The 27,719-nt window shown below is 42.4% G+C and overlaps 2 protein-coding genes across 10 annotated transcripts in view; both read right to left on the bottom strand.

Moving 5' to 3' along the window:
* The window catches only part of LOC104484122 (sucrase-isomaltase, intestinal), a 61,548-nt gene extending 50,607 nt beyond the window's left edge, over nucleotides 1–10,941 (bottom strand). For both annotated transcript variants that reach the window (XM_086739961.1, XM_086739962.1), the window contains exons 1-4: nucleotides 10,896–10,941; nucleotides 7,545–7,779; nucleotides 7,012–7,114; nucleotides 6,780–6,925 (exon numbers count right to left, since the gene is read on the bottom strand). In XM_086739961.1, the coding sequence (XP_086596087.1) occupies nucleotides 6,780–6,925; nucleotides 7,012–7,114; nucleotides 7,545–7,779; nucleotides 10,896–10,941 (530 nt within the window). The remainder of the gene's footprint in view (nucleotides 1–6,779; nucleotides 6,926–7,011; nucleotides 7,115–7,544; nucleotides 7,780–10,895) is intronic.
* A 1,615-nt stretch (nucleotides 10,942–12,556) lies between these two features.
* KIF21A (kinesin family member 21A) overlaps nucleotides 12,557–27,719 on the bottom strand; it is a 94,079-nt gene continuing 78,916 nt past the window's right edge. For 5 of the 8 annotated variants that reach the window (XM_086746794.1, XM_086746739.1, XM_086746748.1 and 2 more), the window contains 8 exons: nucleotides 26,316–26,354; nucleotides 24,167–24,303; nucleotides 23,058–23,238; nucleotides 22,522–22,686; nucleotides 21,708–21,825; nucleotides 19,087–19,257; nucleotides 15,891–16,090; nucleotides 12,557–13,819 (listed from right to left, as the gene is read on the bottom strand). In XM_086746794.1, the coding sequence (XP_086602920.1) occupies nucleotides 13,726–13,819; nucleotides 15,891–16,090; nucleotides 19,087–19,257; nucleotides 21,708–21,825; nucleotides 22,522–22,686; nucleotides 23,058–23,238; nucleotides 24,167–24,303; nucleotides 26,316–26,354 (1,105 nt within the window). In that variant the 3' untranslated portion in view covers nucleotides 12,557–13,725. The remainder of the gene's footprint in view (nucleotides 13,820–15,890; nucleotides 16,091–19,086; nucleotides 19,258–21,707; nucleotides 21,826–22,521; nucleotides 22,687–23,057; nucleotides 23,239–24,166; nucleotides 24,304–26,315; nucleotides 26,355–27,719) is intronic. The other 3 variants (XM_086746762.1, XM_086746776.1, XM_086746785.1) reach the window with 1 other exon arrangement.

Genomic DNA, 27,719 nt, shown 5'->3' with positions numbered 1-27,719 from the left:
GATATACCTAAAATACTTCTCATCTACATAACATAAATCTTAATGATTAGAAGACGAAAATAATGGCTTTTACAAACCAGGAGCAAACTGAAGTTACCCACGATGCACACAATTTTCTCCTGTTGCTTTCAGCAGAATTGCAGTTTAAGACAATAGCATTATAAATCATTCTAATAGCCTTGCCTATGTAAAAACGTCTTAATGGTAAGCAGCATCTGTGCTTACCACCACAATCAATAAAAAACACAGGTGAACTCTGCAGCAGCCTTTTTGGAAATTAGGGAAAATCTTGGTTAGATTTTGGTTATTTGTGCCATGTCTTCCCAAGTGTGATAGCAAACGAGGTATTCCAGCCTCTTAATAGAGAGAAAGGAGAGCTTATCTGGCTTAGGAAAAATGTTCTGCTTTCCATTATTCGTATGACATCATGAAGGAAAAGTCAGTTGGAGAATGGATATTAAAGTGGAGAATCAAATCAATAGTCCATCCCTCTGCAGCCTGTCTCCAGCAATGGCCCAGGACAGATATCACGGAGGAAGGCATAAGATGTCACTCAGAGCCAGTCTTGCAATAATCTGCTTATGGAGGAAGTTTCTGGCTGTTTTCATAGAATTAGCTTATGTTGTGAAACATGGAGAAAAAAATAGTTGGGCTTTTCTTTTTTTTTTTTCTACAGATGATTTTTTTATTATGCGTGAATGTGTATCCTGCTGAGCCTTCCATGTCAGTACTGCCCTAGGGCAACAAGTCCCACAGAGTGATCACACACTGCAAAATGAGGATATCTTGGTTATTTATTGCTGCCTTAAAGCAAACACTTCCCAGCCTTTTACTTTCTGTTCTTGAGGAAACCTACACTTTCCTGCTCACACTTGATACTGCCTCCTCCAGTGGATGCTGCTACTAGTGGCAGGAATAGAAGGGAGAAGAATATTCAACCTGAACAACCTGATCTAGTTGAAGATGTCCCTGCTTCTTGCAGGGAGGTTGGACTAGATGACCCTTAAAGGTCCTTTCCAACTCAAACTATTCTATGATTCTACCTGTATGGGAGCAGGGGGTCATGGCCCTGGCCTCATCTGACCCCTTTGGCACTTCACCAGCAAACACACAGAGGTGGCACCTAGAGGTGGAGGATCTTCCCCAGCCACCAAGGAAACAGCAGGAGCACAGGAGAGGGTGAAGATGAGGGGCAGGAGCAGGCAGGACTGGATGGGACAGAGAAAGGACAACAGTGGAGGAGCAAAGAGGTTAGAGGAAGGAAGCCAAGAGGCATTACTGGGAGGAGAAAGGGAGCAACCAGAAAGATCCTGGTCCTGGGGCTCCCAGCAGCACCTGGATCATTTCCCTGCATGACCTCATCTAATTTTTGCCCCATGCAGGCAAAGCAGCAGCTGTCACCTGATTACCTTGGACCCAGCTGACAATGTAGCAGGACTTGGCCTTTTATTCTTGCTCCTGGCTCCATGTGAGGTTTGCAATCAGCTGTTAATGGCTCTCCCCTCACATAAGTCATTCCTCTCCCTCGTTACTGTGATTACATGGAGCCCTGAGCTTGTCTTGCCCTCCTTGAGCCAGCACTTGGGTAACTCGGCTATGGTGAAGGCTCCTCGCGCACAGCGAGCGGGAGAAATGCCTGTAAAGCACGTTCAGGAGTATTTCAAAGTCTCTGCTGTCTCCCCCCTGCAACGTTTCCAACATGGTGTGAAATCATTCCTCACGAGGAGGCGGCCCTGTGCGCATGAGTGGCCGAGCTGGGATGGGGTTTTAGATCAGGCAGACAGACGGGGAGCCTGACATCAGCCACCGCGTCGCTGCAAAGTCTGCAGCACAGAGACACTGATGGCAGGATAGACTGCACCACGGAAAGGAGGGGAGAAAAGAACAAGCGTGGACTTTCAAAGAACAACCCAAACTCATGTCATGTTTCTGCTTGGGACTGGCTGCTCCCTTCGCACATGGACTGGGTCAGCTGTGCCAGAGCACGCTGGGGATTTTGAGGGATTTTAGGCTTTTTTTTCTGTGGTGCGGGGGGTCATCCAGCAGTGGGAAGCTGCTGGTAAGGGATAAGGAGCGTCATGTAGACCAGATTTCTGAGTAGCTGAGATTGCTTTACAATGGGAAAGCCTTCCTCAGATATATTAGAAGGGCCCAGCAGAGCACCCGGACCTGGTTTGGTGTGGATACTGGTTATTATCCACTCATACCCAGGGAGTGCAACTGCAGCACCTGTTGAAGAGGTTTTATTTGCCCACATCAACTCTTCTGAGCAATATTTGTGTGCATATGAAGATTAACGATTGATTCAGCTGTTCATTGAGACAGCAAGGCCATGGCCGTTCACATCTTAAAACAGGAGACCAATGTCCCCTCAGGTGTTACGAGCTTGCCTGTTTCTGAGGCATACCCAGCCTGGCATAGCCACCGAGGCCCTGGCCCTGGGGATGCTGGGTGCCCTGGAGAGCAGCAGCTGTCACTCTGGAAGCAGACCAAAGGACAAGATTTGGCTTTTAGCACCTTCCCTGCAGAAGGCACCTGGGACAGGGATGGAGGATGAGGCAAGGATGAAGATGCTGTGCAGCGGTTCCTGCTGAGCTCTCCCTGCAGCCGCAGAGCACGCTCCGACCCACCTCCCACACATCCAAACCTGCCTTCGGGCAGGCTGAACTAACATGAAAATCTACTTAGCACTCCAGATGCCACCGGTGCTCCCCGGACCCAGCCAGCTCGTGCAGTCACCAGTGGGGATGCTCCTTCCTTGCTGAGGGTTCATCCTTCCCAGTAAGCCACCTATGGCTTTTAAGTCAGGATATATAACCTGCTTTCCCATTTTGAAAGAAGATTTCCACCTGCACAGCTCTTCTGGTGGGTAAGGAGGTTGCAGATCCCTCTAAGTCAGGCTGTGGAGGTATCCCTGAGCATCTGCATTCACTCACTCTGATGGGACGGACGGGCAAGCAAACGGAAGGGAAGCATTTTTGCTCCTCACACAGGGAATTTAACTCTGAATGTGACTCAGCTGTGAGAGGAATGGCTCCCTGCTGGGATGTGATCCTTCAGTCTATAAGTACCAGCTGTGCCACTTCACATGAAACAAAAATTCCTGGGAATGTATCATTTCCCTTTCTATGTGCAAAATCCCATGTCTCCGCTAATGAGAATCTTTCAGTAGCAGCGCTGCCATTGTTGCAGGATAAAATCTCGTTAACTGCATGTTACATTCACCTGCATTTTCCTTTTTTTGGGGTCGGCTGGGTTTCAGGAGAACTCCTTTACATGCCAGAGGCAGCTTTTCCAGCAGTGATGCTCGATAGCTGAGCTTCGCTGCAGAGTGCTGCGCGGATGCTGCTAACCAAGACTGCCCTCTGCCTCCCCAGGCTCTGCAGCACATTGGCACCGCACCCCACGCCTGCCTCGCTGCTGAGCGCAGATTTTGGGGAACGCGAGGTGCCCCACTACCAGGGGCACAGAGAAGGCTTCCCCAGACCCACGGTGGGCCGGTGAACATGCCCTCCTGAAAACCTGCTCAGCAGGGACCGAGGCGCACGCCTCTACTCTCGACGGAGTTGCCCCTTTGGCAGCTCAGCAGATCCAACCCTTCACGGCTGGGCCCTTCGCTTAACTGGGATGTCCCAAGTTTGAGCATGCCCTGATTAACCCAGCCTAAATCCTGGGGTTTTGGGTGAAGGTGAGGAGGACTGAAAGTGAGCGGGCCATCTGCTAGCCGCTCACCATGTCTCGTTACGCATTCGCCTCTTACATCACCATTCCAATTAATGAGCCTTTACAAAAACTTCTTATTACAAAGAGAGGAAAATTGGGCCTTTAACATAAGCCCACTGTTTTCACAAAGCTGTTAAGTCTAACAAGGAATTAAATTATTTTTGTTATCAGAGTAATGCATAATACATTCATTTACAATAGCCTGCAAAAAGAAAACTTTACAGAATTGGATGTGACGTGTATAAAAAGAGATGCCACGAGCTTGCAATTGAAAAGGATGGGCAGCTAATTAAAAACCCAGTGCGGTGGTTCCATCTGCAGACTCAAACCATTCTAGGGGCTGTATTGCCTTACTTGCATCACACATATTAAGCCATCCTCACATTTCTTGCAAAGATTATGCTTGTATTTCAAGTCTATTTAACAAAGAGCTTCTGGGGGAGGAAAAAAAAATCTGAGTAGATTTTTTACTTTCTTGTTTTGCGGTTAGATTTTTCTAATGCATAAAATGAACCGCTTGGATCTCAATGACCTTCTGGGAACGTGCTTGTGCTAGCGGTGGAGTGCAAGAGAGGCAGAGCTGCTGCTGAGTACCCAGCAACCACACCGCGCTGTGTTGGGGGCTTGCCATGAAGCAGCCCGAGCGCACCGTGTCTGCTTACCAGAGCACACCTCTTGGTAAGGCCACGTGGAAAGGACCTCGTCCACACTCCTTTGGACCACTGCAAGGTCAGCCAATGCACAAGACGTAGGTACAATCAGGAAATTCATGTCAAATATACTGCTGATCTGAATCGAAATACTAATACAAACACAATCACAGCCTGATGTGAATGATACCCATATTGCTATGTTCTCTGCATCTCCTTCACCACCTGAGTCAAACAGTGATAACCCAGAGGCATCTGTAACACTGTCATTGTGACCACAGACAGCCAGAGACTGCTGCTAATGCCACGCTGTAGCATCCCCGAATGCAATGGGCAGGAGTGCACCTTGACTGGGATGCAAGGAGCTGCTCCTTCCAAAAAACTCTCATGCTAAGTAGCATTACACACTACAGATGTGTTGGTGGTAGCCAAGAAAGTGAGAAATTATGACACTTGGTAACATTGGAGAGCAAGGAGGTGGTTGGTGACAGCCAACATGGCTTCACCAAGGGCAGATCGTGCCTGACCAATTTGGTGGCCTTCTATGACAGGGTGACGGCATCGGTGGACAAGGGACGAGCAACTGACATCATCTACCTGGACTTGTGCAAAGCTTTTGACACTGTCCCGCACGACATCCTTCTCTCTAAACTAGAGAGACATGGGTTTGATGGACGGACCACTCGGTGGATAAGGAGTTGGCTGGATGGCCGCACTCAGAGAGTGGTGGTCAACGGCTCGATGTCCATGTGGAGACCGGTCACAAGTGGCGTCCCTCAGGGGTCCGTGCTGGGCCCGGCCCTGTTCAGCATCTTTGTCGGCGACATGGACAGTGGGATAGAGTGCACCCTCAGCAAGTTCGCCGACAACACCAAGTTGTGTGGTGCTGTCGACACGCTGGAAGGGAGGGATGCCATCCAGAGGGACCTTGACAGGCTGGAGAGGTGGGCCCGTGCCAACCTCATGAAGTTCAACCAGGCCAAGTGCAAGGTCCTGCACCTGGGTCGTGGCAATCCCAGGCACAAATACAGGCTGGGCGGGGAATGGATTGAGAGCAGCCCTGAGGAGAAGGACTTGGGAGTGCTGGTGGATGAGAAGCTTAACATGAGCAGGCAATGCGCCCTTGCGGCCCAGAAGGCCAACCGCATCCTGGGCTGCATCAAGAGAAGCGTGGCCAGCAGGTCGAGGGAGGTGATTCTCCCCCTCTACTCTGCCCTGGTGAGACCCCACCTGGAGTACTGTGTCCAGTTCTGGAGCCCCCAACACAAGAAGGACATGGACCAGTTGGAGAAGGTCCAGAGGAGGGCCATGAAGATGATAAAAGGGCTGGAGCACCTCTCTTATGAGGACAGGCTGAGAGAGTTGGGGCTGTTCAGCCTGGAGAAGAGGAGGCTCTGGGGAGACCTGATAGCGGTCTTCCAGTACCTCAAGGGGGCCTACAAGAAAGATGGGGAAAGGCTGTTTAGTAGGGCCTGTTGCGATAGGACGAGAGGTAATGGTTTTAAAATAGAGGGGGGTAGATTTAGATTAGAAATTAGGAAAAAATTTTTTACGATGCGAGTTATAGAACACTGGAACAGGTTGCCCAGAAAGGTGGTGGAGGCCCCATCTCTGGAAACGTTCAAGGCCAGGCTGGATGAGGCTCTGAGCAACCTGACCTAGTCAGGGATGTCCCTGCTCCTTGTAGGGGGGTTGGACTAGATGACCTTTGAAGGTCCCTTCCAACCCTAACCATTCTATGATTCTATGATTCTATTTGCTGGTGAGGGGAGCTTATGCTGAAGTTAAACTTGAAGCACCCAGCTTGTGAATACAACTGATATTTTTACAGAGTGACAAACCAGACCCACAAATGCCATTCACTGAAATCACAGAATCATAGAATCTTTAAGATTGGAAAAGACCTCAAAGATCATCAAGTCCAACTGCCAACCTAACATCACCATGCCTACTAAACCACGTCCTGAAATCCATGGAAGTTAGAGGCTTACGGCCTCTGTGACTTTGAGCTTTAGTTTCCTAGACCTACCCCTCGGAGAGTGGCAGGAGATTTAGTGCTCAATTTCTGACATATTAAAATATCCCAAATTCCAGAAAACTTAGTTCAGTGCTTCATGATTTGAGTCTGCCAGCATCCCAAGCTGTGACGCTGTAGCCTCAAAAGTTACTTGACTTGCTGAATAACCTTTCCTACATGCACACAGATAATTGGCTGTTATACAGGCACATACTTCTATTAATAATGAGCGTTTTCCAGGAACGAGGCGTAAATCTGTATTTATGTATATCCAGTTTGTGCTTGAGCCTGTGTCACGCAGACCCAAGCAAGAGAGTATGAGCAAACAGTGCTTACCCCATCACTCTTCATTTCTGCAAAAAACTACATTAATTACATCTGGTACTCACAGCACAGTGCCGGTGCTTTTCCTCTTGATCCTGAAGTGCGAGGAGTCATCTGCAAACTCCACATCGTAGCTGGCCTCATCGGCAGTAACCCCCGGGGAGTCGATCTTGAGTGGGACTTCAAACCGCTGCCTGCTGGGGTCATAGAGCTGAAGCAAGGCAAGGAGGAGGCAGGTTAGCTTGTTCATTAGCATACATTGCTTTGGTAAAATTATTCTCCCCTCAAAATACTCACTCGGAACCGTAGTCTGTCCTTTGTCTGGAACTCCACTTCCAAAACGACCGGGGAAATGTCATTTCCAAAGAGGGACAATGTCTGGCGCTTGTTCAGGCTTACCCTGCGGCAGAAACACGTGCTAGTGCCCACCGCCACTGCTCACTGCCTGTGACCACCCTGGCATAGCGGGGGGAACAACTGTTCTACCTCAACTTTTTGAAAATGAATCATTGGCTTGTCAAGTGAAATAATCTCTGAGGTTTGCTTAGGCTCTCCTTCCATTATTGGGAAAAATAGGCGCTCCTGAAGCAAGGAGACCTCATGGTCTCCTGGGACCTATGCCAGTGCCTGGCTTCCTCAACTGGCGGCATGGTGTGAGCACCGTACCCCTGCTCTGCATGGCTTATACACAGTGAAACACGCCTGTTATCCCCCCATCACAAGCTAAGCACGCACGGCTCAGGGAAGGTCCACCTTGGGGTGGCAGCAGCTCAGGCCATGGAGCCTGGCGGGGCCCGTCCCGCTTGCCATGCAGTGCCATAAATACTTACCTCCAGCCTCTGGCTGTCTTCTCGGTGTTCCCACCCAGGGAGTAGCCATAGGGACTGTCCTCGGGAAAGAAGCACCAGGGAGCGTTGGCCACGTCGGTGGCGCACCAGGTGCAGCCCCGCGCCTCGCAAGCCTCCTGGGAAGCACCCGGCTGCGGGTGGCAGTCAACGCGCTTCTGAACTGCAACGGCCCCGGCGCACTGCCCATCCTGGCCCGAGCCGAGGCACCCGCCAATGGCTGGACCCGAGGAAAAAGCAGTCAGAGCAGCAGGGAACCACATTTAAAATAAAAAAAAAGTGCAATGTTCTTTAGCTATTAATTTTGGTTGCATTTTTTCCCCATTTAGGGGCTAATATGCATTATTCTTTTGACTGAGAAGACAGCAGAGCAGCATGCCTGCTCACGACTGAAACAAGAGTAACTGGTTTCTTCCACAGCCAAGGCAGTGGGTCTGTATCTTTCAGCGCTCAGAGCTGCTGGTGCTCAGCTGAAGCGCAACTTGCTTGAAATACTCCTGGAAAGTTAAATAGCGGGTGAGCAAAACTGCTGGTGAGGTGCAAGGCAACGCTGCAGGCAGGCTGAAAGGTGCCTCGATAAGGACTAAAACTAGTCTCAGTATTAAAATGTTTCAGCTAGTTTAGGTTGGGATAGGTTAATTTTCTTCCTAGTAGCTGGTGTAGAGCTGTGTTTTGGATTTAGGATGAGAACGATGCTGGTAACGCAAGGATGTTTCAGCTACTGCTGAGAAGGGCTTACGCAGAGTGAAGGCCTTTTCTGCCTCTCAGCTCAGCCCACCAGCGAGGAGGCTGGGGGTGCACAAGGAGTTGGGAGGGGACACAGACCGGATAGCTGACCCCAGCTGAGCAGCAGAGGGATATCCCACACCGTGTGATGTTGTGCTGAACATAGAAACTGGGGGGAACTGGCTGGGAGGTAGGAGCCGCTGCTCAGGGACTGACTGGGCATCGGTCAGCGGGTGGGGAGCAATTGCATTGGGCATCACTTGTTCAGTATATTCTTTTATTATTATGATTATTATTATTTTTCCCTTCCTTTTCTGTCCTATTAAACTATCTTCATCTCAACCCATGAGTTTTAATTTTTTTTGCTCTCTGCCATCCCATTACGGGGGAGTGAGCAAGGGGCTGTGTGGGCTTTAGCTGCCTGCCCGGTTAAACCACAACAGGTTAAACCACAACAACGCTACATTTTCTGTATACTTACTGTCTCTCATATTATAAACAGAGATTATCTCTATACATAGATAAAATATGTAAAATCAGCATACACCTCTACAATATATATAAATATCAAAATACTGATTACATATTTGTTTGTATTAGGCTTCCTTTCTATGTTATATGACTACCACATGTACTTCTATGTAGTATTAGCAGTCGTGTTAATACAGGTACGGTTATGAGTAAAGGGGAAATGCCAGCAGTAAGAGAAAAGGTACAAATTAGTCATTCACAGAATCACCCTGACAAAAACCTCTTAGTAAGACCCTAAATCTTTTCCATTCTGCAGCTGCAGGCTGAGCCCTGCAGTTCCCCTGCGTGAAGCGAGCCTCCTGAGAGCTGGGGGACCAAGAGACCAGCTCCCTGCCGTGCTGACAAAGCCCTCTGTTATCAAATGTTCTTATAGAGAGCAGGTGTACCGTAGGCAGCGTATTTATTTTGAAGTCAACTTATATCATTGTAGTCATTACAGCAACACTCCAAGATTAAATCTACTTGAAAGATAATTGCTCTTTTCCATAAAACAACTAGTATCTTTGCTTTATTTTTTTTTAATGTGAACTGTTGTGTGCTTGAAAGCTTAAAATGTGGTTGCTGATGCAGTTTGGGCTTCTTCATATCAAGAATTTTACAGGCAGATGTGCACAAGCAATGATTATATATACTGAGAATATTTACAGAATTTAACTGTAGATTCACTAGAAAATGCCATTGTGCTGCAACGCCAGAGTTAATTTCTAAGTAGGGGATGGGAATGCAGAAAAGCAGGAGCTGAGTGCTGTCTACATTTGTCTTTTGAGAAAACTCACATCCCCCGCTTCGATGCAGGAGCATCTGACACTCGGGTCTGATGCACCCAGGATGTGCAGCAGAGCTCTGCTCCTTGCTGCCACAACCCCTCTTATCACTTTCTAAAGGCAGGAATTAGAGGGTTAAATCCTTTGCCAGCTGCCAGTCAGGCAGACCCAGCTTCCACCTTTGCTTCCTAGGGTGGGCAGTCATGCCCCACAGCCTGGCTACTTTCTGCCCAGCATTCACCCGCCTTGTGATCTGTCACATAGGAAAGCCCTAAATGTTGATCCTCTTTTTCATCCAAAGCATAACAGGAACATGCCTCTGCAATCCCTAAATTATTTCTTCTTGGAGCAGAAATTGGGGAGGATTCATGAATGGTCTAATGAAACACTCTAATGAGTCTGGGCTGGCGGGGTAAAGCCTTGTCTTTTTGTACTGTGTCCCTGACGCAGATATGAAGCTTAAATTTTCCAGCAAATTTTGAAAACAAGAACTTGCAGGTATGAGCAGCTGAAAAAGACTGCAACCTCATTCATCCCTTGTTCCTGGATTTACTTCTATTACAGTACAAATGCTATAGTAGCAAGTGGAAAGACATTTTAATTTAAAAATCTCTGCATCATTTGCACTGCCTTTATGGCCCATGTCTGTAAACATACCTAGAAAATGAAATGGAAACAAGCAGTTGAATATAGCAATAGCTATGGCTACTTGCTGCTTTTCCATGATAATTTCCATGGGAACAGAAGCAAAAGCAAGGTAGGTTGAAAGATACATGTGAAAAATTATCCTCATTGATTTTTAAAAACCTTTACTTCAATTTTGTGAAATTAGGTTAGAAAATGCTGCAATAAGACATAAGCATGGAATTAAAGTATTACCTCATGCCTTTTGATTTAATTAGTCTTTACACTTCGGGTTCATCTGTACATTTCGAAGGCATTTGCTGCAGAGGTTCCCTCCTCCTTTATTTAGCAACATAATAAGATGAATTCTCCCTTTATTAGCCTCTGGACCAGATTAGCCTCTGGTATACTGGGGTAAAAATCACAGCGAACAAGCTAGCAAAGCACAGGGTAGCTTTCAGCAGCTGAACAGTTCCATTGACTCCAGTGTGTTTATCCAGAGCTGACTGGGATGTATTTCTATACAAGCCAGCTCTGTCCTCTTCCCACGGAGTCACCTCATACGGGGTTAAGCCATGCCTGTTCTCTCCTTTTCCATGCAAAAACATTGCCTCCCCTAATAGCTCTTCTGTTATCACATTTACATCTTGCTTGTGAAGCCTATGACAAAATGCAAATGCCATACATTTACCTGCTAGCACAACAGCCAAGAAACACAGGCTCCTGATCCTCTCCATGGTCGAACGCCAATTTCTGCAGACAGTGTGGAGCCTTTTATCCGAGGCAGGGGCACGATAAGCACTTGTTCCAATACGTAATAAGAAACATTGCAAATATTTTCTTAGCATTCGTATCTTACATGAGATTAATTATGACACATTACCTTGCCTGTATTTAAGAATGTATCTAAGCAGATAAGATGGGATGTAGTTAACTAATCTGTCCACAAACTTTGCTCAACTTCTGAATTCCAACTTTGAGAGAGAATATTATCTTCCCATGATTTCTTAGAATTATGAGAAAATTAATTTGTCAGAGACTATCTTCATTTTTTTTTAAACAAACATCTTCAGACAATTGGAGTCTAGTGCTTACCGTTTTCCGATTTCATATTCTGTCACATATGTAGTTTTATAGTACAAATGAAAAGTTTGGAGAAAACCAACAGCTGAAGAATTATTCATCAAAAAAAGACACTGATACTGTGACCTTTACAAAATGACAAATTTCTTCCAATTACTTGATGGCAAGAACTTTCAGAGTAAAGCTGTGTTCTATGGTAACGCCTGGTTTAGAAGGAACGTCTTCCTGGAGGGAGGGGAAAAAAAAAAAAAAAAAAAATCTTTCTATACACGTTATATTGGTGCCTATCAGGAGATAGCTTCATAAAACAAAATGTCTGTGCTGTCAAGTATCATCAGACAGAAGCATCTGCAATTCAGCCTGCTGCTGCCACAACCCCTCACCATATGGACCGTTAAAGCAGGGCAGCCCAACAGCAGGCAGTCATTTCCTAGATTTGTAAGGACTTTAGCCCTGTAGTTGCAAAACACAGTATTGACATGAATCTCACACACATACACAAAAACCCCACAACTAGGTTACCAGGCATCCCAGACAACAGCCATGAATGTTCAGTTCCAAAACTAGGGGTCACCAAGTTGGTGGCATCACGTGTAGCTTGGCACAGCGGGCGGCCTTTAACAGGGACCCTCCACCAGCCACACAGAGCCTCTCACGAGTCTTGCACATAAATTCACTCTGCACTGGGAGTTTTGCTCAAAGTTGTGATACGGTCCCAAATCTTCTGTGTGAACACCCCTTGAGTAGTCAAAAAGCATGACAAATAAACACTAATTGGTACTGCTGCTGTTTATTTTAACTAACCTATACATTGCTTCTTAACAATATTTATCATTACCTGTTTCTGCAAAAACTTGGAATAAATCAGCAACCTCAAATTGCAAGCAGGATGCATTTTCATCTCCTTTCAAGCTGAGCTGAGAAGGAAATAATTCCTCTAAGGTGAGTAAGAGGCATCAGAACTTTTCTTTGTTTGACAGACCATATGTAATAACGTAAGAACTGCCATCTCTTAGGAACAGGAGCCATCTGCTTCATTTTAAGTCTGTACTGTACCTAGTATGAGGGAATCCTATTAGGGCTCCTAAGTACTATCAAAACACAAATAACAGTCAGTGAGAACACAGAGATGGAATACTAGAACAACCTATGGGCTATATTACTCAGCAAGCTAGTCTACTGCATCCTGTAAAATTGTGCATTTTATATTTGCAAATGAAATGACTTTTTTTTATACGGAACTATGACGAAAAAGGCAAAGACAAGTAGTTCACATTCACATCTTTATTTAAGTGTTACCTACATAAGCTATAATTTACAGACTGATACTTTCTGGAAATAAAAACACCAAAAAAAACCTCAATATCCAAGCATTGTATCTAAATCCACATAAATTTTTAAAATTTGCAGCATTTACAAATTAATAATCAGAGCAGTTGGGTAAATTATACATCCTCCCTCAATATCCACACTCTAAGAGCTTTAAGTCATACAGGCACAAGATAAAGATATTTTCTTTGTACAACCATCTATTTACACAGCTTTTTCCAATACACGTGGTTCAGTTCTCAAAGTAACTGCCAAGGTTTGCAAAACAGTGTATTTAAAATACATTTAGCAGCATATAAAATTAGATAAAAAGGAAAGACATTTTGCTTTAAAAAAGAAAATGTGAGATGATTGAAACAAATCCGTAAGAAAAATAGATTAAGATATATTTCTGCCATGACATCGAGAACATATAGTCATTACAGAATATAGGCAAAACACTAATAAAACGTACCAATTTATGAGTATTTGAGTTCTAGTCCTGAGCACAGAGTATACATAGCTGCACAACTTTGGTCAACAAGGATTATACACTAACATTAACACAAATCATATGGCATTCACTGTTAGCAGGATACAGCCATATCAGACAGATGTGTCATTAACAGCTTCATTTAATCTTTTATTCACTCCACTTTCCTAACAACAGTGTAAGTGACCTTCAGAATCTGGAAACAACGTCTGTTGTAATCAAAGTCTTATTACTGGGACATCATCATTCCCCTCCTACCCTAAAATGCAAACCAGCCGATCATACTTGTGAGTGAAATACAGCAGAGCACTTTTGTTAAATGTTCCAGGTTATAATTTTGAGATGGTCATTAAAGAAGACAGATTTCCAGTTAATTTAAATTGCAAGTGTTACATATGCACACAAATTCAGTCATAACATATAGACATCTATAAGTGACCACTGAGACACAAGCATGTTACCAAGAGGTTATTTTTTTCTTAAATACAGTACGTATTTTAAGGACAGCAGGTCTAGTAGAAGAGTTCACTCTTATTTATCAGTTCATTCCAGTCATCAGTGTTTACCTAATAAGCACGCAGAAAACTGCATAGAGTGCACCCCACATTCATCAATGTGTTCATTTATCCCCAGCATTTCAATTACTGGCAAGGTCTTCACTTGCATCTCCTGAATCTGAGATCTGCCCATCTATTATGTTTCGAGCTTTCCAGATCCTCACAGTCCGGTCACTGAAAAACAAAACCAAGCAGCATTAGAGCGAGGTAATTAAGCTGGGGTAACAATGGAGAAGCTTTCTTAAAAGCTCACGTGTCTTACTCAGGAAGGTATTGTTGGCAAAATAACATTTCCTTAATGGATACACAAGGATCATTCCACCTCCAGGAAACCTTGTAATCCAAGACATACAACATTTAAGATTCTTAACCTTATCACAGCACTGGCTACTACCTTTAACCATCTAGGCAAGTATAAAGATTATATGTCTAAGGAAAGTAAGTCTTACTCTCCTATTACTTAATTTCATAAAATACAGCTAACAGTAATAGGCTGCAGTAGACTCATATGAGAAAAGCATCACACAAGTATGTGCAGCTCAGCAGACCACAGGCAAACAGCCAGTGTACTACAAAATTAGAGAGAAAGACTCAACAGGACAAGACTATCTCCTGCCATTAAAAAAACATGTGAAAAGTTTTAACAGGTTAAAACAAACATGACCCAAAACGTGCTCTGTTTGCACAGAACCACAAGATGACACAAAGTCCTGAAAAAAAAGAAACCAACCAAAAAAACCAAAAAACACACAAACAAAAACCAACCAGCCAACAACAATAACAACAACAAAAAAAAAAAACAAAAACCCCACAAACAACAAAAAAACCAAACAAATTTAAAAACCCAAATCCCTTTGCCAGGTGCTGGAAAGTATACACCAGGGAGCTGGTGTTCAGAAGCCCAGGAGAGGCAAGCTGTAGTTCTCTACTTCTGGCAACAATCAGTATTTACACAATTTTAAAGTATATATCAGTAAAGTAACACATGGAATGTGTTACAAAACTGTATAGTCATAACTAAAAAGTAAAGAATTAGTCTTGTTAAATAGGAATTTATTCCATGAAAGAGGAGCAGAAGTTCTGAATTTCTCACAAACATTGAGTTGTGTGACCAGCAAACATCGACACATGTATTCCTTATAACCCCCGCAAAAAAAAAGCCAAGAGGGAGCAGTCAGGATGAACTTTGTCACAGTATAGAGCTTTTCTGACTTGAGCCTTCACTTCACTGTAAGTTGTTAGGAATACTCCAAGTTCTATAGACCTTCACCACAATGTCACAAGTGGCAAAAGGCTGGGATTTTCTCTCTCTAGTAATAAAGAATAAATTTCAGGTGCATGTATGCTCTAAACTTAATAATCTTCAGGCAGAGACATAAGCTTTGATATCTCTATCTCTATTAACGCTAAAACATAAAAATTTGCCACCAAACATGGAAACTTGGCAACTTTGAAAGCCTGTTTTGATTCAGAAAGACCTGCTTTCATTTTAGAAAGCCAGAAGCTTCTGCAATTGGTGCAAGAAGATAACACGACAGCTTTCAGAGCTCCTGTGCTCAGACTACACAACTAAGAGGGCTCTGCTGCCGTCTCCCGCACTTTCTCCAGAACGAGATATTTTCTTGTTCAAGTCCCCTGAGGTTTCAGGTACTCAATTTGCTCACTTTTATGGAGGAAGCAAATATTCAAATCAAGGTGTTTAAAGAACAGTAGGACAGCTTGCAAAGCTTCTGCTATACACCAGCACTTAAAAACAAACAAACAAACCCAACCACATACTGTGGCTTTTAGAAAAATTCCCACAGGGCAGGAATCAGCCCTAGCAGTAAGCAGCCCATCTGTAGAGACAAGCTGGTAGAGTTCTCAACTATTACCAAATTCTCCCGGCCATCCTGTAGATCCGTGGCCTCCAAACTTTTTTGATCATGCACCCCTACCACTAAAATTTTTTTTTAGCACACACCTCCACGTGTATTGATTCATTTATAAGTTCTATACATGTACTACAAGTTCCAACATTTCCTTCCCATGCCACAATAGATCATGTTGTGCATCCCCTAGGGTGCATGCACCCCACTTTGGAGATCACTGCAGCAGATTATCAGCATTTAGGGGCACGGACCAGGTCTTCCCATGCTTGCTATGAAGTGATTTACACAACTGAAGATCTCCTAAATGCATTTGCATGGACAAAATTCTAGCAGGATCTATGGAAAAGAAAGATTCATGGAGAAGAAAAACTCACTCTGCTGCTGTGAAAATATGGCTGGAGTTGGTGCAGATTGCATTTATAGGGCTGTCGTGTCCCTTCATCTCCGCAATGGGTGTGAAGGTATCCACGTTCCAGAGCTTGAGGGTGCCTCCTCTGCAGCCGCTGAGCAGAACTGGAGCGCCAGGCACCAGGCCAAGAGCACACACCCAGTCTCTATGAGCATTAGGAACTTGCTGAAAAAGAGAAGGTAGGCAAGTCTCACAGGTTTGCAAAAAAAGATTCTAGAGGAATAAGAGCAGAAATGCAATTCAATTCCTGTCCTGTACCAGATTTGCTACATGACGCTGGGTCTATCCCAGCCCTATGGCTTCTCCTCCTTTAGAGCAAGGAGGGTGCCATCTTCCATGAGGCTACTGTTTGTCTTTGTGAAATAGCTCCGCAAAACAAGAAGAAAATCCAATACACACAATTGACCTGATGTGGAACAGAAATTAATTTAGGATAATGCTAAATCTGCATACGTACAAATACGTATCTGTATATGCTTCAAGTTTGTCTGTAACAGTTATAAAATTAATTTGAAAAAAAATTCAAAATACTGCTCAAAAAATACACCAGGGAGACAGAAAGTGTTTCTGTTTGCCTTTCTCCTTTCTTCTTTTCCCATTACACATTATAAATTGATTTTGAGGTGTAGCTTTTAACAAATACATTAATTCTTTATTGAGGAAGGACACTAGCATTTTACTGCTAATTCAGAAAGCAAAATGCTGCAGAGATCAGCTGAGAACAACATCCATTTGATACCAAGACCAGGGAAATAATAGCCCAAGTTTGCTGTCTTTTAAGGGGACCAAGAGTGGCTCTTCTCCAGTTCAGTTTGGTAGGAACCGCGTCGGTGCTGCCTTTCTCACATTATGGAGCACATTCAGCTTTCTAGGATCATCTTGGTGTTTTATATATAATACACACTGCTATCACAACACTGGCGGTCTGGTCCTGCAGCACTTAATGAAACTGGGTGGAAGGGTGTTCTTATAAGTCTTAATTTTGTCACAGAAGCCTTTTCTGGCTTGGGTTGTATAACACCAAGTGAAGTAGATAATGTCCGAATTCTTTTGAATAGCATGTTTGTTAAGCGTTTTTCATTAATTATAGAGGACCAACCTTGTTTAACGCATGTAAGCCAAGCCAAGACCTCTGCTGAAAGGTTAGCATTTATACTTTAAAGCAGTTCAGCTCTGTTTTCAGGGTGGTGGTGGCTTTTTTTCCTCTCATCTAAAACAGTCAAGTGCACACACCAAAAGAAAGTTGCAACAATAGAAATTCTCTCTGGATACGGGACTGGGGGGAAATTCATACAAGAGTAGTTTCAGGACTGCAATGGGTCACCCAGAGCAGCTGTGCAATCTGTGACCTTGGAGATTTTGAAAACTCAGCCAGGCAAGGCCTTAACTAATCAGGCTTAACTACGAAGTTGGCCTTGCTTGGCTCAGCAGGCCAGCTTCGCACTGTGTGACCTCCAGTGAGCCCTTTCACCCTGAACCGCCCTACAATTATCAAAACTAATAGCACTCCTCTTCATCCCCCCAAAAGACGGTGTATAAAAATTTGTATTGTTTTGTCAAATGCTTTAGTCTCCCCTCCTTGAAAAACACACAACATTTCATAGAAATTTAAAAGCAGAAGGAATAGTGAGATCATTTTTATTAAGTTCTACTTTTAAAACCAACAAACAGGAGAACATGAAATACAGAAGTTACAAAATACACATATACCGAAAGGAAAATAAGAAAAGGAATACAGCTAGCCCACTGCTACATACTACTTCACCCTCGTCCCTGTCTTCTTTCTGATGTTAAATTAACTGCAGTGGCAAAAATGCATATTGCATAATATTTTAATGAGCCTAAAATGCAAGAATGAAGATGCTTCTTACAACTTTAATAAAGTCATCCTGACAATACCTGTTCCTGCGGTCCTCCTGTTTTTGCTAAAAAGCTGCTTAGTGCATTTCCCTAGACAGAGAGATATGAGGGCAGATGTCTCAATACAGCCAAGTGCAGATTTTCTGTAAGAAGCTGAATTTCTGAATCCTTATTTTAACTGTGAAGTCTTAGTAGTATTCTGAAAAGGAACTGGCACCCAAATGGGACAATTTTGAAAGAAGGTCAAGAAAGATTGTATATTTACAGAATACTAAGTATGCCCATATAGAAATTTTCTTCTTAAGGTGACCAGTACATTACTGTCTCATGTCCCATGTATTCTATAGGTTTCCTTGCTGTCAGTCTGCATGTTAAATGAACATAAAAGACATGCTCCTCCTCCCCCAAAATTATTAAATGATTGGTATCTAACCAAATCTTTGCAAAAACAGCAATATCTTCTGCCATTTGTTTTTCTGCCTTCCATTTCTCACACAGACTCAAATTCATTAATTGCATCTCTACCTCAACAACCTCTCATAAGACCTGAAAGAACAGACTGGCTTCTACAAAGTAGCCCAAAAAAAAAAAAAATTAAAAAAAACCCAAAACCCAAAGTTCTTTATGTCAGACAAATGACAATGAACTTCAAAGTTTCCCTGGATTTGAGGTCCTTTTTGCTACCTCCCCCCATTCCCTTTTTTTTTTAACAATAAAAACTTACACCAAATATGTTCAAACAGCAAATAGATTATTATGTGTGTGTTGTATACACTACATAACATATGCATTGTATAACAAGATGAATGGAGATCTAAGGAGTAAGCTTTTTAGAAAAAAGACTAGCTGGAACGAGGTAGGTTGTAAACACTCTTCACAAGAAAATATTCTGTAGCCTGATCTACAGCATTGTTTGTCATTAGTGAGTTCCCAGTTCAAAATTTACCAGCTTCTCAATGACAAGGATGATATCCAATGGTTCAAATCACAGAGGGTCACAAGTGCTGCCTTCATTTTGAAGCAAAAAAAACCAAAACCCACATACTCAGAGCTAAAATAGAGGGCCAACCACTTCACCAGGATTTCCTGATGCTACATACACTGTAAAGAAAAGCAACCATGTTCCTAGTGTAAAGATCAAGTACGTTCCCGATTTCTTTCTTAGTCAGTGCTCTGTCCCTTCCCTATTAAAAGCATCAGTATCTAAGTGAACAGTCATTGTATGAGCCTGCACCTTTACACAGCCTGAAAACAGTTCTACCGTATGACTGTCACATTAGCCGTGTGATTTTTTCCATTACCTGAACAAGGTCCTTCTGAGCCAAATCCCATTTCTTAATTCCATTATCTCTGGATCCACTAAAAAGGTTGTCTCCCATAATAGCAAGTGCTTCAATGCCATCATAATGAGGAGGTTCAAAATTGTGTGTAGGACTAACACTTCCAAGAGCCCCTTCAGTCACATCGAACATCTAAAATAAACAAATAAATTATCAAACATGTGAAGCAAAGTGATCTGCCATCTAACCAGCCTGGAAGACAATATCTTCACAAGGAAGAGCCTATATATACCATGTGGTGGGCTACAGAAACAAAGCTCATGAATGAGGCCAGGAAACAGAACTCACACTGGGAGAACTATACAGGCAGCTGCAGGACGAGGCATTCTTTTCTGGACAAGGTGTTTTGGCAAGGGTTACATACCATTACATGCTGATGCTTTCTGTGGACTAGACACATCTCTCTCCTTGCCTATGCTCCAAGAATGAGGCCTCAAAATAAATTCTTTAAGTGAGGTCATTTTAACAATTTAAGGCATGATCAACCCCATCAGCTCTTTGTCCCCAGAGCAGCAGTGTAAGCAACCCTGCTTTATTTTGCATTGTAGTGAGCCAGAACTCACCCAGACTGAGCTGAGGAGGAACAGACGAGCCGTAACTTTTTAAACCACTACCTCTGTTTCACAAGCAAATGTCAGACTTCATGCCCTATTATTTGTTCATCATTGACCTTTTAAAACTAATAAGCTTGGCAGTAAAAAAGGGACAGCTTGGTAGTGTAAAAGAATACCTTAAGTGAGTTAAAGGTATTTTAAAAGTTACCACGTAACAATTAACATGCATCAGTTCCAGTTTTAACAAAAAAGCTCAATGATACACCAGAAAAATTAGGCACTTAGACAGAGGTGACTAATATTGCCAGGTCAGTAGACAAGACAGTAGTTTCTCGTGGCAGGGGAAGGCAGGATCTGTGACAAGACCTACCACCTCCAGTGGACCTACCCATGTGGAGCAGCACTGAGAATTCCCAGACTGCTCCACTGACCATGCACACACAGATCATTTGTACTACCCAAAGCGACTTGACAATTCTGGAGGCGTTTACCTTGCAGAACACCCGCTACTTGGCAGCACATACACATGGCCAAAATATCTCTGGATATTCTAGTGGTGTAAGTCAAGAGGCAGGTGGTCTCCTAAGGATTTATGTAGCCTGCCCAGAACAAGGGAGCACGTCAGAATGACAGATAAACTTATCTGACTGTTGACAGCTCTGCTTTCCAAAAGCCCTTCCACCTCCTTGTTTGTCACATGAGCTGGTATCATGACACACTTGCATTACACGATCATATCCTGTTGTCCCCACTGAGGTCCTACACTCATTACTGTGCCAGGATGGTAGCTCTTAACTAACCCAATATTCTGAACTGAGCAGAGAAGTAATTATTAGAATGTCACTCTCTGTCGCCCTACTGCCTAACAATTCTCTGGCCTCTAACCATAGGGACTGCTGATAGGATTCAAATCCACAGCCCAAACTGTCAAGCTATGCACCCACCTCTCAGGCAGTGTTTTGAGGCTGGCCCAGTGCACAGCCAAGCATCCAAGAACTGCAGGATAATGTCAAAAACAGAAAGTCCAAATCAGTGAGAAAGCTCACTCAGGTTCTGGCTCCTGCTCCACTCCCAGCTGTCTTTACACACTTTTTCCAGTGTGTGAGAAGTATAAGACCAGAACGAAGGGTATCCCCTCAAAACAAACTAGGGTCTCTTGCTCATTCTCTCTTTGCCTCACAAATGACACGTTCTTTGCAGTGTGAGGGTCAGCTTTATGGGGAAGATGATATGTATTTCCCATAGCCTGGTGGTTTGGGCATGTTTCTGAGAAACAGGAGCCTGTGGGTTCAAATATCAAATACTCCCTGGCTGAGGTGTGTCAAAAAACCAACCAAACAAACAAACAAACAAAAAAAACCCACCAAAAAACCCCAAATCAAACCCAGTACTCCCCTCCCCACAAAACTAGATTCTCTATCCTTGAGTTAATTAGTCACAAGGTCAAGAAGCAGGAAAGTGTCATAACACCACTGGCTATGCTTTGAACACAGCTCAGAGCAACCTGCACACTAATGCATATACCAAATAGACTGTGCACCTTGGCTGAGATGTGCTGACCTCTCCTTCCCCGCTTCAGAACTTGGGTAACTCTTAAGCAAGAGCCTGGGCTAGACCCCAGACTCTCTTTGGGAAGGACACAGTGTGTCTCTGCTGAAGCAATCAGGTCTGCACTCCAGATCAGAGGCACTGACTTAAGATACTTTCATCAAGAGCTAAATGTTACTTAAAAGTAGAGTGTTATGCACATTCCTCCAAGATTTCATACACCTGATGTCCACCTTACTGGGGATTAAGAAAAAGTTTTACTACACACAATCATCCATCCATGTTCCATCATAAAATAAAAATAGCACTGAAGTGATAAGTGTTTATCAAGACTGAACATTATTCATAATCTATAATTAATGAAAGAATTTCCATCTTGGCTGCATTTTTCAGATATGGAGATGTGAGTCACTTCTGCTGAAGCCTGCATCCCATGCTGATGTGAAGAGTTAAAACAAATAAGCAAGTACTAACATTTACCTTTATATAATGATCCTTTGAACCAGTGACAATAAGATCTTGCCCATTGGAAATTCGATCTACAGTAAGGCACATAACAGGACCCTGGTGACCAGTTAGCTTTCCTGTAGACTGAAATCTTCAAGGATAAGAGAAGAAATGAGGATTTACTATTTTTTTTCATATATCCAATAGAGTCTATATCACAGTTTCTGCCAGAATGGATCTTTATTTTCCCCTATGTCTTCACTATTCATCCTTTGCTTTATGTACACTCTTTTGCCCATCTATGGGCAAATGTTAAATCTATGTTAAGTGTAAACAAAAGCTTCTATTTATGTAAAATAAGAATAAAACAAATTTAAAAGTAAAGACAAATCAGATCCCTTAAAGTATTCTCCATATTTTGAACACACTCTTTGGGTGCAGGTTCTGTTTGTGCTATTATAGTGTGGCTATCATAGCCCCATATTATATTACATTACATCAACTGGCTTTCATCATCTCAACGATTACTAGTCAGGATTCATGCATCTATCACCTTACAAGAGTCTGGTTTATAGTGCCTGTCAAACAAAACCGTGTGTTTTTCCAGTCATTTTTACTGAAACGATTCGCCATAGATGTAATACATGAGGAAATCACGAGCATCTCCATTGTCTCAGTAACCACCACTGTGAGCGTTAGCTGATCCATATCTTGATCATATTTTGCCCACGTTATGAACATCACTATAAACAGGAAACACGTCATCGACTGTTTCATATGCACTGACTGTGTTTTATATGCACATGTAACCACCTAAAGAACATTCTCTTCTGCTGGTGTTCAGTACCTTTTCAGGTCCCACATCCTCACTGAGTTTCCAGCAGCTGCGTAGAGGAACGTGCCAGTTGGATTTAGTGCAATCTGATTGATCTGGTTCTCTCCCGCTGGGATAGTGACTGTTCTGTTAGTACTTCCTGAACACACATCACCAGGCATCGCTTGGCCTGAAGATCTAAGTACAGGAAAGAAAGAGGGAGGAAAAAAAGAAAAAAAAAAAAAAAAGGAAAACAAACTCTACATTTTGTCCTCCCTACTTTGCATACTGTTTAAAAACAAACCTATTTACCTAAGCAAAAAGGCTATAAGCCACATATGAATACTGAATATTTGATAAGACACTGTGGCATGAATGCAATTTGTTTTGTTTCCATATATTACCAGAGCCCCATACTGATGTAGCCTGAATATGTAAAGAAAGCTTCCAGCCCCAACAAACAGTGTACTTAAATTACACTGTGCTGCATTACTGAATTTAATCTAATAAATTTTATCTAAAATTAAGACTCATTTCAACTCCTAGCATTTCAGGTTTAGCATACTTACGTCAATGTCCGAATACACTTAGCAGAATCTCTGATGTCCCACACCTTGATATAGGAGGTTGAGACTGTGAAGACTAGGCTACTGTAGTTGCAATATTTTATAGAAACAACATTATTTGGGTGACCCCCTAGAGACATAATCTCTTGTCCAGTTACTAGATTCCAGACTTTACAGGTACGATCTAAATATAGACAAAGAAAAGGGGAAAAAAAGAATTAAAAAAAAAAAAAAAACAAACAGAAAAACCTCTTGTTTTTCCAAAACTCAGTACTTTTTTAAAGTACATGCATTCATTTGCATTCACTAGCAAAGGAATTTAAATACTGCAACCTTTTGTGTATTAATATCCCAAACACACAGAAGTTTTCAAGAACTTTGCAATGCAGGATGCAAAGTTTGCAACAAAATGAAGAATACAGGAAACTCTCCCTGTTGTACCATGTCTGTATCACTCTACACATTTTAGAAGTACATTTTTACTGGAATAAGTACTGGGAAGATGAAGAGAAAGCTTCATGTGTAGACAGTACTTACAATAACATGAAGAAGGCAAGTATACCAAGAACAGTCAGATACTTTAAAAATACCAACTATCAAGACTAAAGCCCAATATCTGTGATGCATCTATTAGCATTCCCAAATTGGCACTGCCTGGTAGTAGGACAGGCAACGAGACACACAGGGCAAGCAGAAAATGTCCTTAGCTCCATTCAAGAATCAACTATGGCATGAAGACTCTATTCAAACTCTGTAGGCAGCAGAGCCAGAGATGTGCTAATTCACACCTCTACCCCTACCCTGATGCTACTGCTTTGCATTGCATGTCACGTGTGCACATGATACCATGATTGGTTCCATCATGTCACTCAACAAATATTATGGTTATTCTTGATAGTTACCTTTTCCACTACAAATAAACAAAGACTACACATTGGAATTAAAAACATGCAGATAATTAATGTAAATCCTTCTTCAACTTATGTTGCAAAATGGATCCTCACAATTTTCCGCTGTGTTTACAGCACTAAGCGCAAACTAAGAACCTCACAATACCCTAAGCTGTCAAAGCAGCCTCTGTAGGCAGCACAGATGCATGGAGCTTGTCCAACCTTTAGATCCAGTGAAGAGAAGATCATCAGTTGCATCAACACAAAGCACAGCCTTGGTATGTCCTTCAGCTATATAGATACATTGCAGTGGGGATGATCGGATGTATTTTGAAGCAGGGAATGGGTTAATTACCCCCCTAAAGAAAAAAAGACAATGTGAGTTGGGCATAGTAATAGACACAGATAAAATTAATTTACTTAAACGTAGGGGGAAAAATAAATCTAATTTTCTTACATGTGAGGGCAGAACAGTTGAATGCCTTTCATAAACTATGTAAAGATTTTTACTATTTAGCTTCAACGAGTGTGAACTCTGGACTAGGAGTTAAAGGAAATCACATACAAGAAACCAAACAAATGAAAAAAAACACAAGATACTGAATGTTGGGTACATGTCTGCGAAATGCTGAAAGAATCAGGATGCTTAAAGTTCCTGGATATCTAGGATCAACCTTAATCTAAATAGCACATCTGAAAAATGGACCAAATGTAATATACACTGCCAGTTCCAAACTCAGCAGTTTCACATCTACTGCCTTCTACGGGAAAGCTTGGAGAACTGCTGCTAACTTGTGTGCCTGAGGAAAGCTCCTACTGCTCCCTGTACCCAACACCACATTCGCATTCAAATTGCTGAAAGAGTATGGTTGGAGTACAGACACCCCAGAGGAACCCTCCTGGGGATTTGTAGCTAATTCTGTTGTGGTGCCAAAAGACTGTAACTCAGCCTAAAAAAAAAAAAAAAAAAATCACAGTTCATCACCAAATAAAAAGTATTTAGCAATCTAAAATCCCATGCATACAACTGCACACACATGGACACCATTGATTTCTGTGAAGTGTAGAAAAGCCTCGGGGTAATTCCCACAAAGATGCAACACAATGCTGTGACCTGACCAGCTTGCAGTTAAAACTCACTATCGTGCTCTTCTGAGGATGACACATATAAATGTGAGAAAAAGGAACTAAATCCTATCTCACACACACAGACACACACAAAGTGTCAGGTGCTTTCATAAAATGTATACATTCCATAATGTTTCCCAGAAGCTTGCTATAGGAAGGAAGAAGTCCTTCCTGAAACTATCTAACTTTGTGGCAATTAGCTGGTTTATCTAGTAGAGTCTTAGAAATTATTATTTTACACATTTTTACTGCTCAGGACATCTCCATTCACATAACTCATTATTTCTCCACAATGCTTGTATACATTGTACTAATATTAATATTGTCTTAAATTGTTTGACATTAACTTCCTCATTTTGGAAAGGCATTCACCTTTCAATCTGCACCTTTTTATGTTTTCAAGGATACGGGAACAATTATTACTATTAATTTAGGTCTATATGCTTTGTTTTCTAACACCACACAAAACTAATATGATTTTCTCTGTAGTATTCCCCAGTGAATCACGCTGCCTCTAGACTGAGTTACTCCTACTGTTGTTCTCACCCACTCATTCCCTTGACAAGCCATGTGAAATACATGTCCCAAAGCTATTTATCTACTTATGTGCAGTGCTCTGCAATCTACAGACAAAAAACACTACGACTGCTACAATGACCAGACAAAGCCACCATCACATTATTATTAGCCCTTCGACTGCCTTCCTCTTGACAAACTAATTTTTCACTGAGTACCAGAATCTAAAGCCACAACTTAGGAACATAAGTGGCGAGATTTCTTTCCTCTCTTAAGCCTCTCACTGTGCATTCTGTCAGAACGACATAGTAAAAATCCTACTCATTTTTATTTACACTGGGATTTAATTTTTAGTGACCAAAGCATACAACTGAACAAGGAAAACAAAAAGAAAGAGAGAAGTATATAAAACCTAAGAAAATATCTGCTCCTCTTTTTTTTTAAAGAAAACAAAGAGAGAAATAATATGTTTAAGGAAAGGTTTACACCATACTTAATTTGAAAAGAAAAAACCTGACATGCTCAACAACGATAAAGAACACCCTAAAAAAGGGAGAGAGGGAGACATGCTTGACCAAAATGTCAGGTTTTTAAGCTTCTGGCAAAAGCAAAAGAGATACAGTGCGCAAGTATCAGGAAAATTCATGCAGCAAAATGAAATTTCCTAAGATCTGGAATAACTTCAATGAGAGATGCCAAGAACACAGAAAAGAGAAAGAGAGAGTACCTGTGTACCTCCGACAGAGAGGAATCACTTTCATCAGACCTACAATCAACAGTGGTGGAATTGTGAGGAGAAAGAATATAGGTATCAGCAAAGTAAAGCCTCCATATAAGAACAAACAACAGCATGGCCAATTCAGAAAAGCAATGCAAATCCACAGGCAGTATGCAGCATTGCTCAGGGTATACCTTAAACCCGTGATAAGGGAAGAGGGGGGCAGAATAATATTCTTAAAATAGCACTCTCAGCAGTAAGTGGACTGTCTCAGCCCAAGAAGTCAAGTAACACCAGTCAAGACATTTCTTATTTCCCCAACATTTTCTTACAGACGTAAAGGCAACAAAGTTAAAGGAGAAGATGGATGCATAATTGAACCTACATACATAGTGCTTGTTAAATATATCAAAAGGAAAATAATTCCTGAACACCAACGCCTGTTAAGTGTGCAACAAACATGTAAAATGCTAATCATAAAAACATTAACTTTAAATGTATCGACAGCCCGATGAAATAAGAACAGCAATTTCAAATGATTCTAAGTTCAAAATCCTTCACCTATCATTTTCAAAAATGTTTAAAAACAAGAAAATACACAACAAGAAAAAATCCCCCCCAGATGTGAACATTTGTAGTATGTCTTAAGACGTCCTTCTTTTTCAACTCGTATCAACATTTTCAGCAGGTTCAATTTGACTTCAAAGTCACACCAGAAAACAAGAAAAGGGTTAGGTGGGAGTTAGCAATAAGATAAAGGTAACATAGCCAAGATAAAGATGTTAGAAGCACAGTTAAACTACTGAAAGCCTTTCAAGCTGCTGCTTGGTATGTGGTCACTCTGTAGACTACTGAAAAAAACCCAAAGTTTTACAAAAAACAATAGTGTGAACAGACAAGAGCAATTCCTTGTCTCACTACAGTCAGAACTAGAGGTTTATTCTAAGTTTGAGTTGCAGTTCAAAAGCACTGCATGGCACCAGCATCAGTACTGAAACCTGCAATAAAGATTCTGTTCAAGTCAAGTCCACCGCAATTTGGAGTGAGGGCCCTACAGAAACAGATGTGTAACATGCCAGGAAACTGAGCTCTACTGCTTCTAAACAAGGTATGAATGTCATCTGCTCCTCCAGATCATCTCCTAAAGTCAGTCTGTTCAATAATTTGGATAAACTCTAAATAACTGTGTTCTAGCCATTTCAACATCCCATCCTCTTGGGGTGCTGTTATGACAGCACTTGGAGCAACACTGGAGTAACCAAGTAACTGTTAAAAGCACTATTTCCCAAATTGCCAGCTATCAGCTAAATTCTACTTTAAGGTGTCAATAGTCACACAATACACATACATCTAAGAATTCTACCATTCTTCTCTATTTTGGGTTTAAAACTACAAATACCAGACATAGCCTAG

Source organism: Chlamydotis macqueenii, chromosome 1 (genome assembly GCF_036417535.1).
Source record: "Chlamydotis macqueenii isolate bChlMac1 chromosome 1, bChlMac1.mat, whole genome shotgun sequence".
NCBI lineage: Eukaryota > Metazoa > Chordata > Aves > Otidiformes > Otididae > Chlamydotis > Chlamydotis macqueenii.
This window is presented reverse-complemented; position numbering and strand designations above follow the sequence as displayed.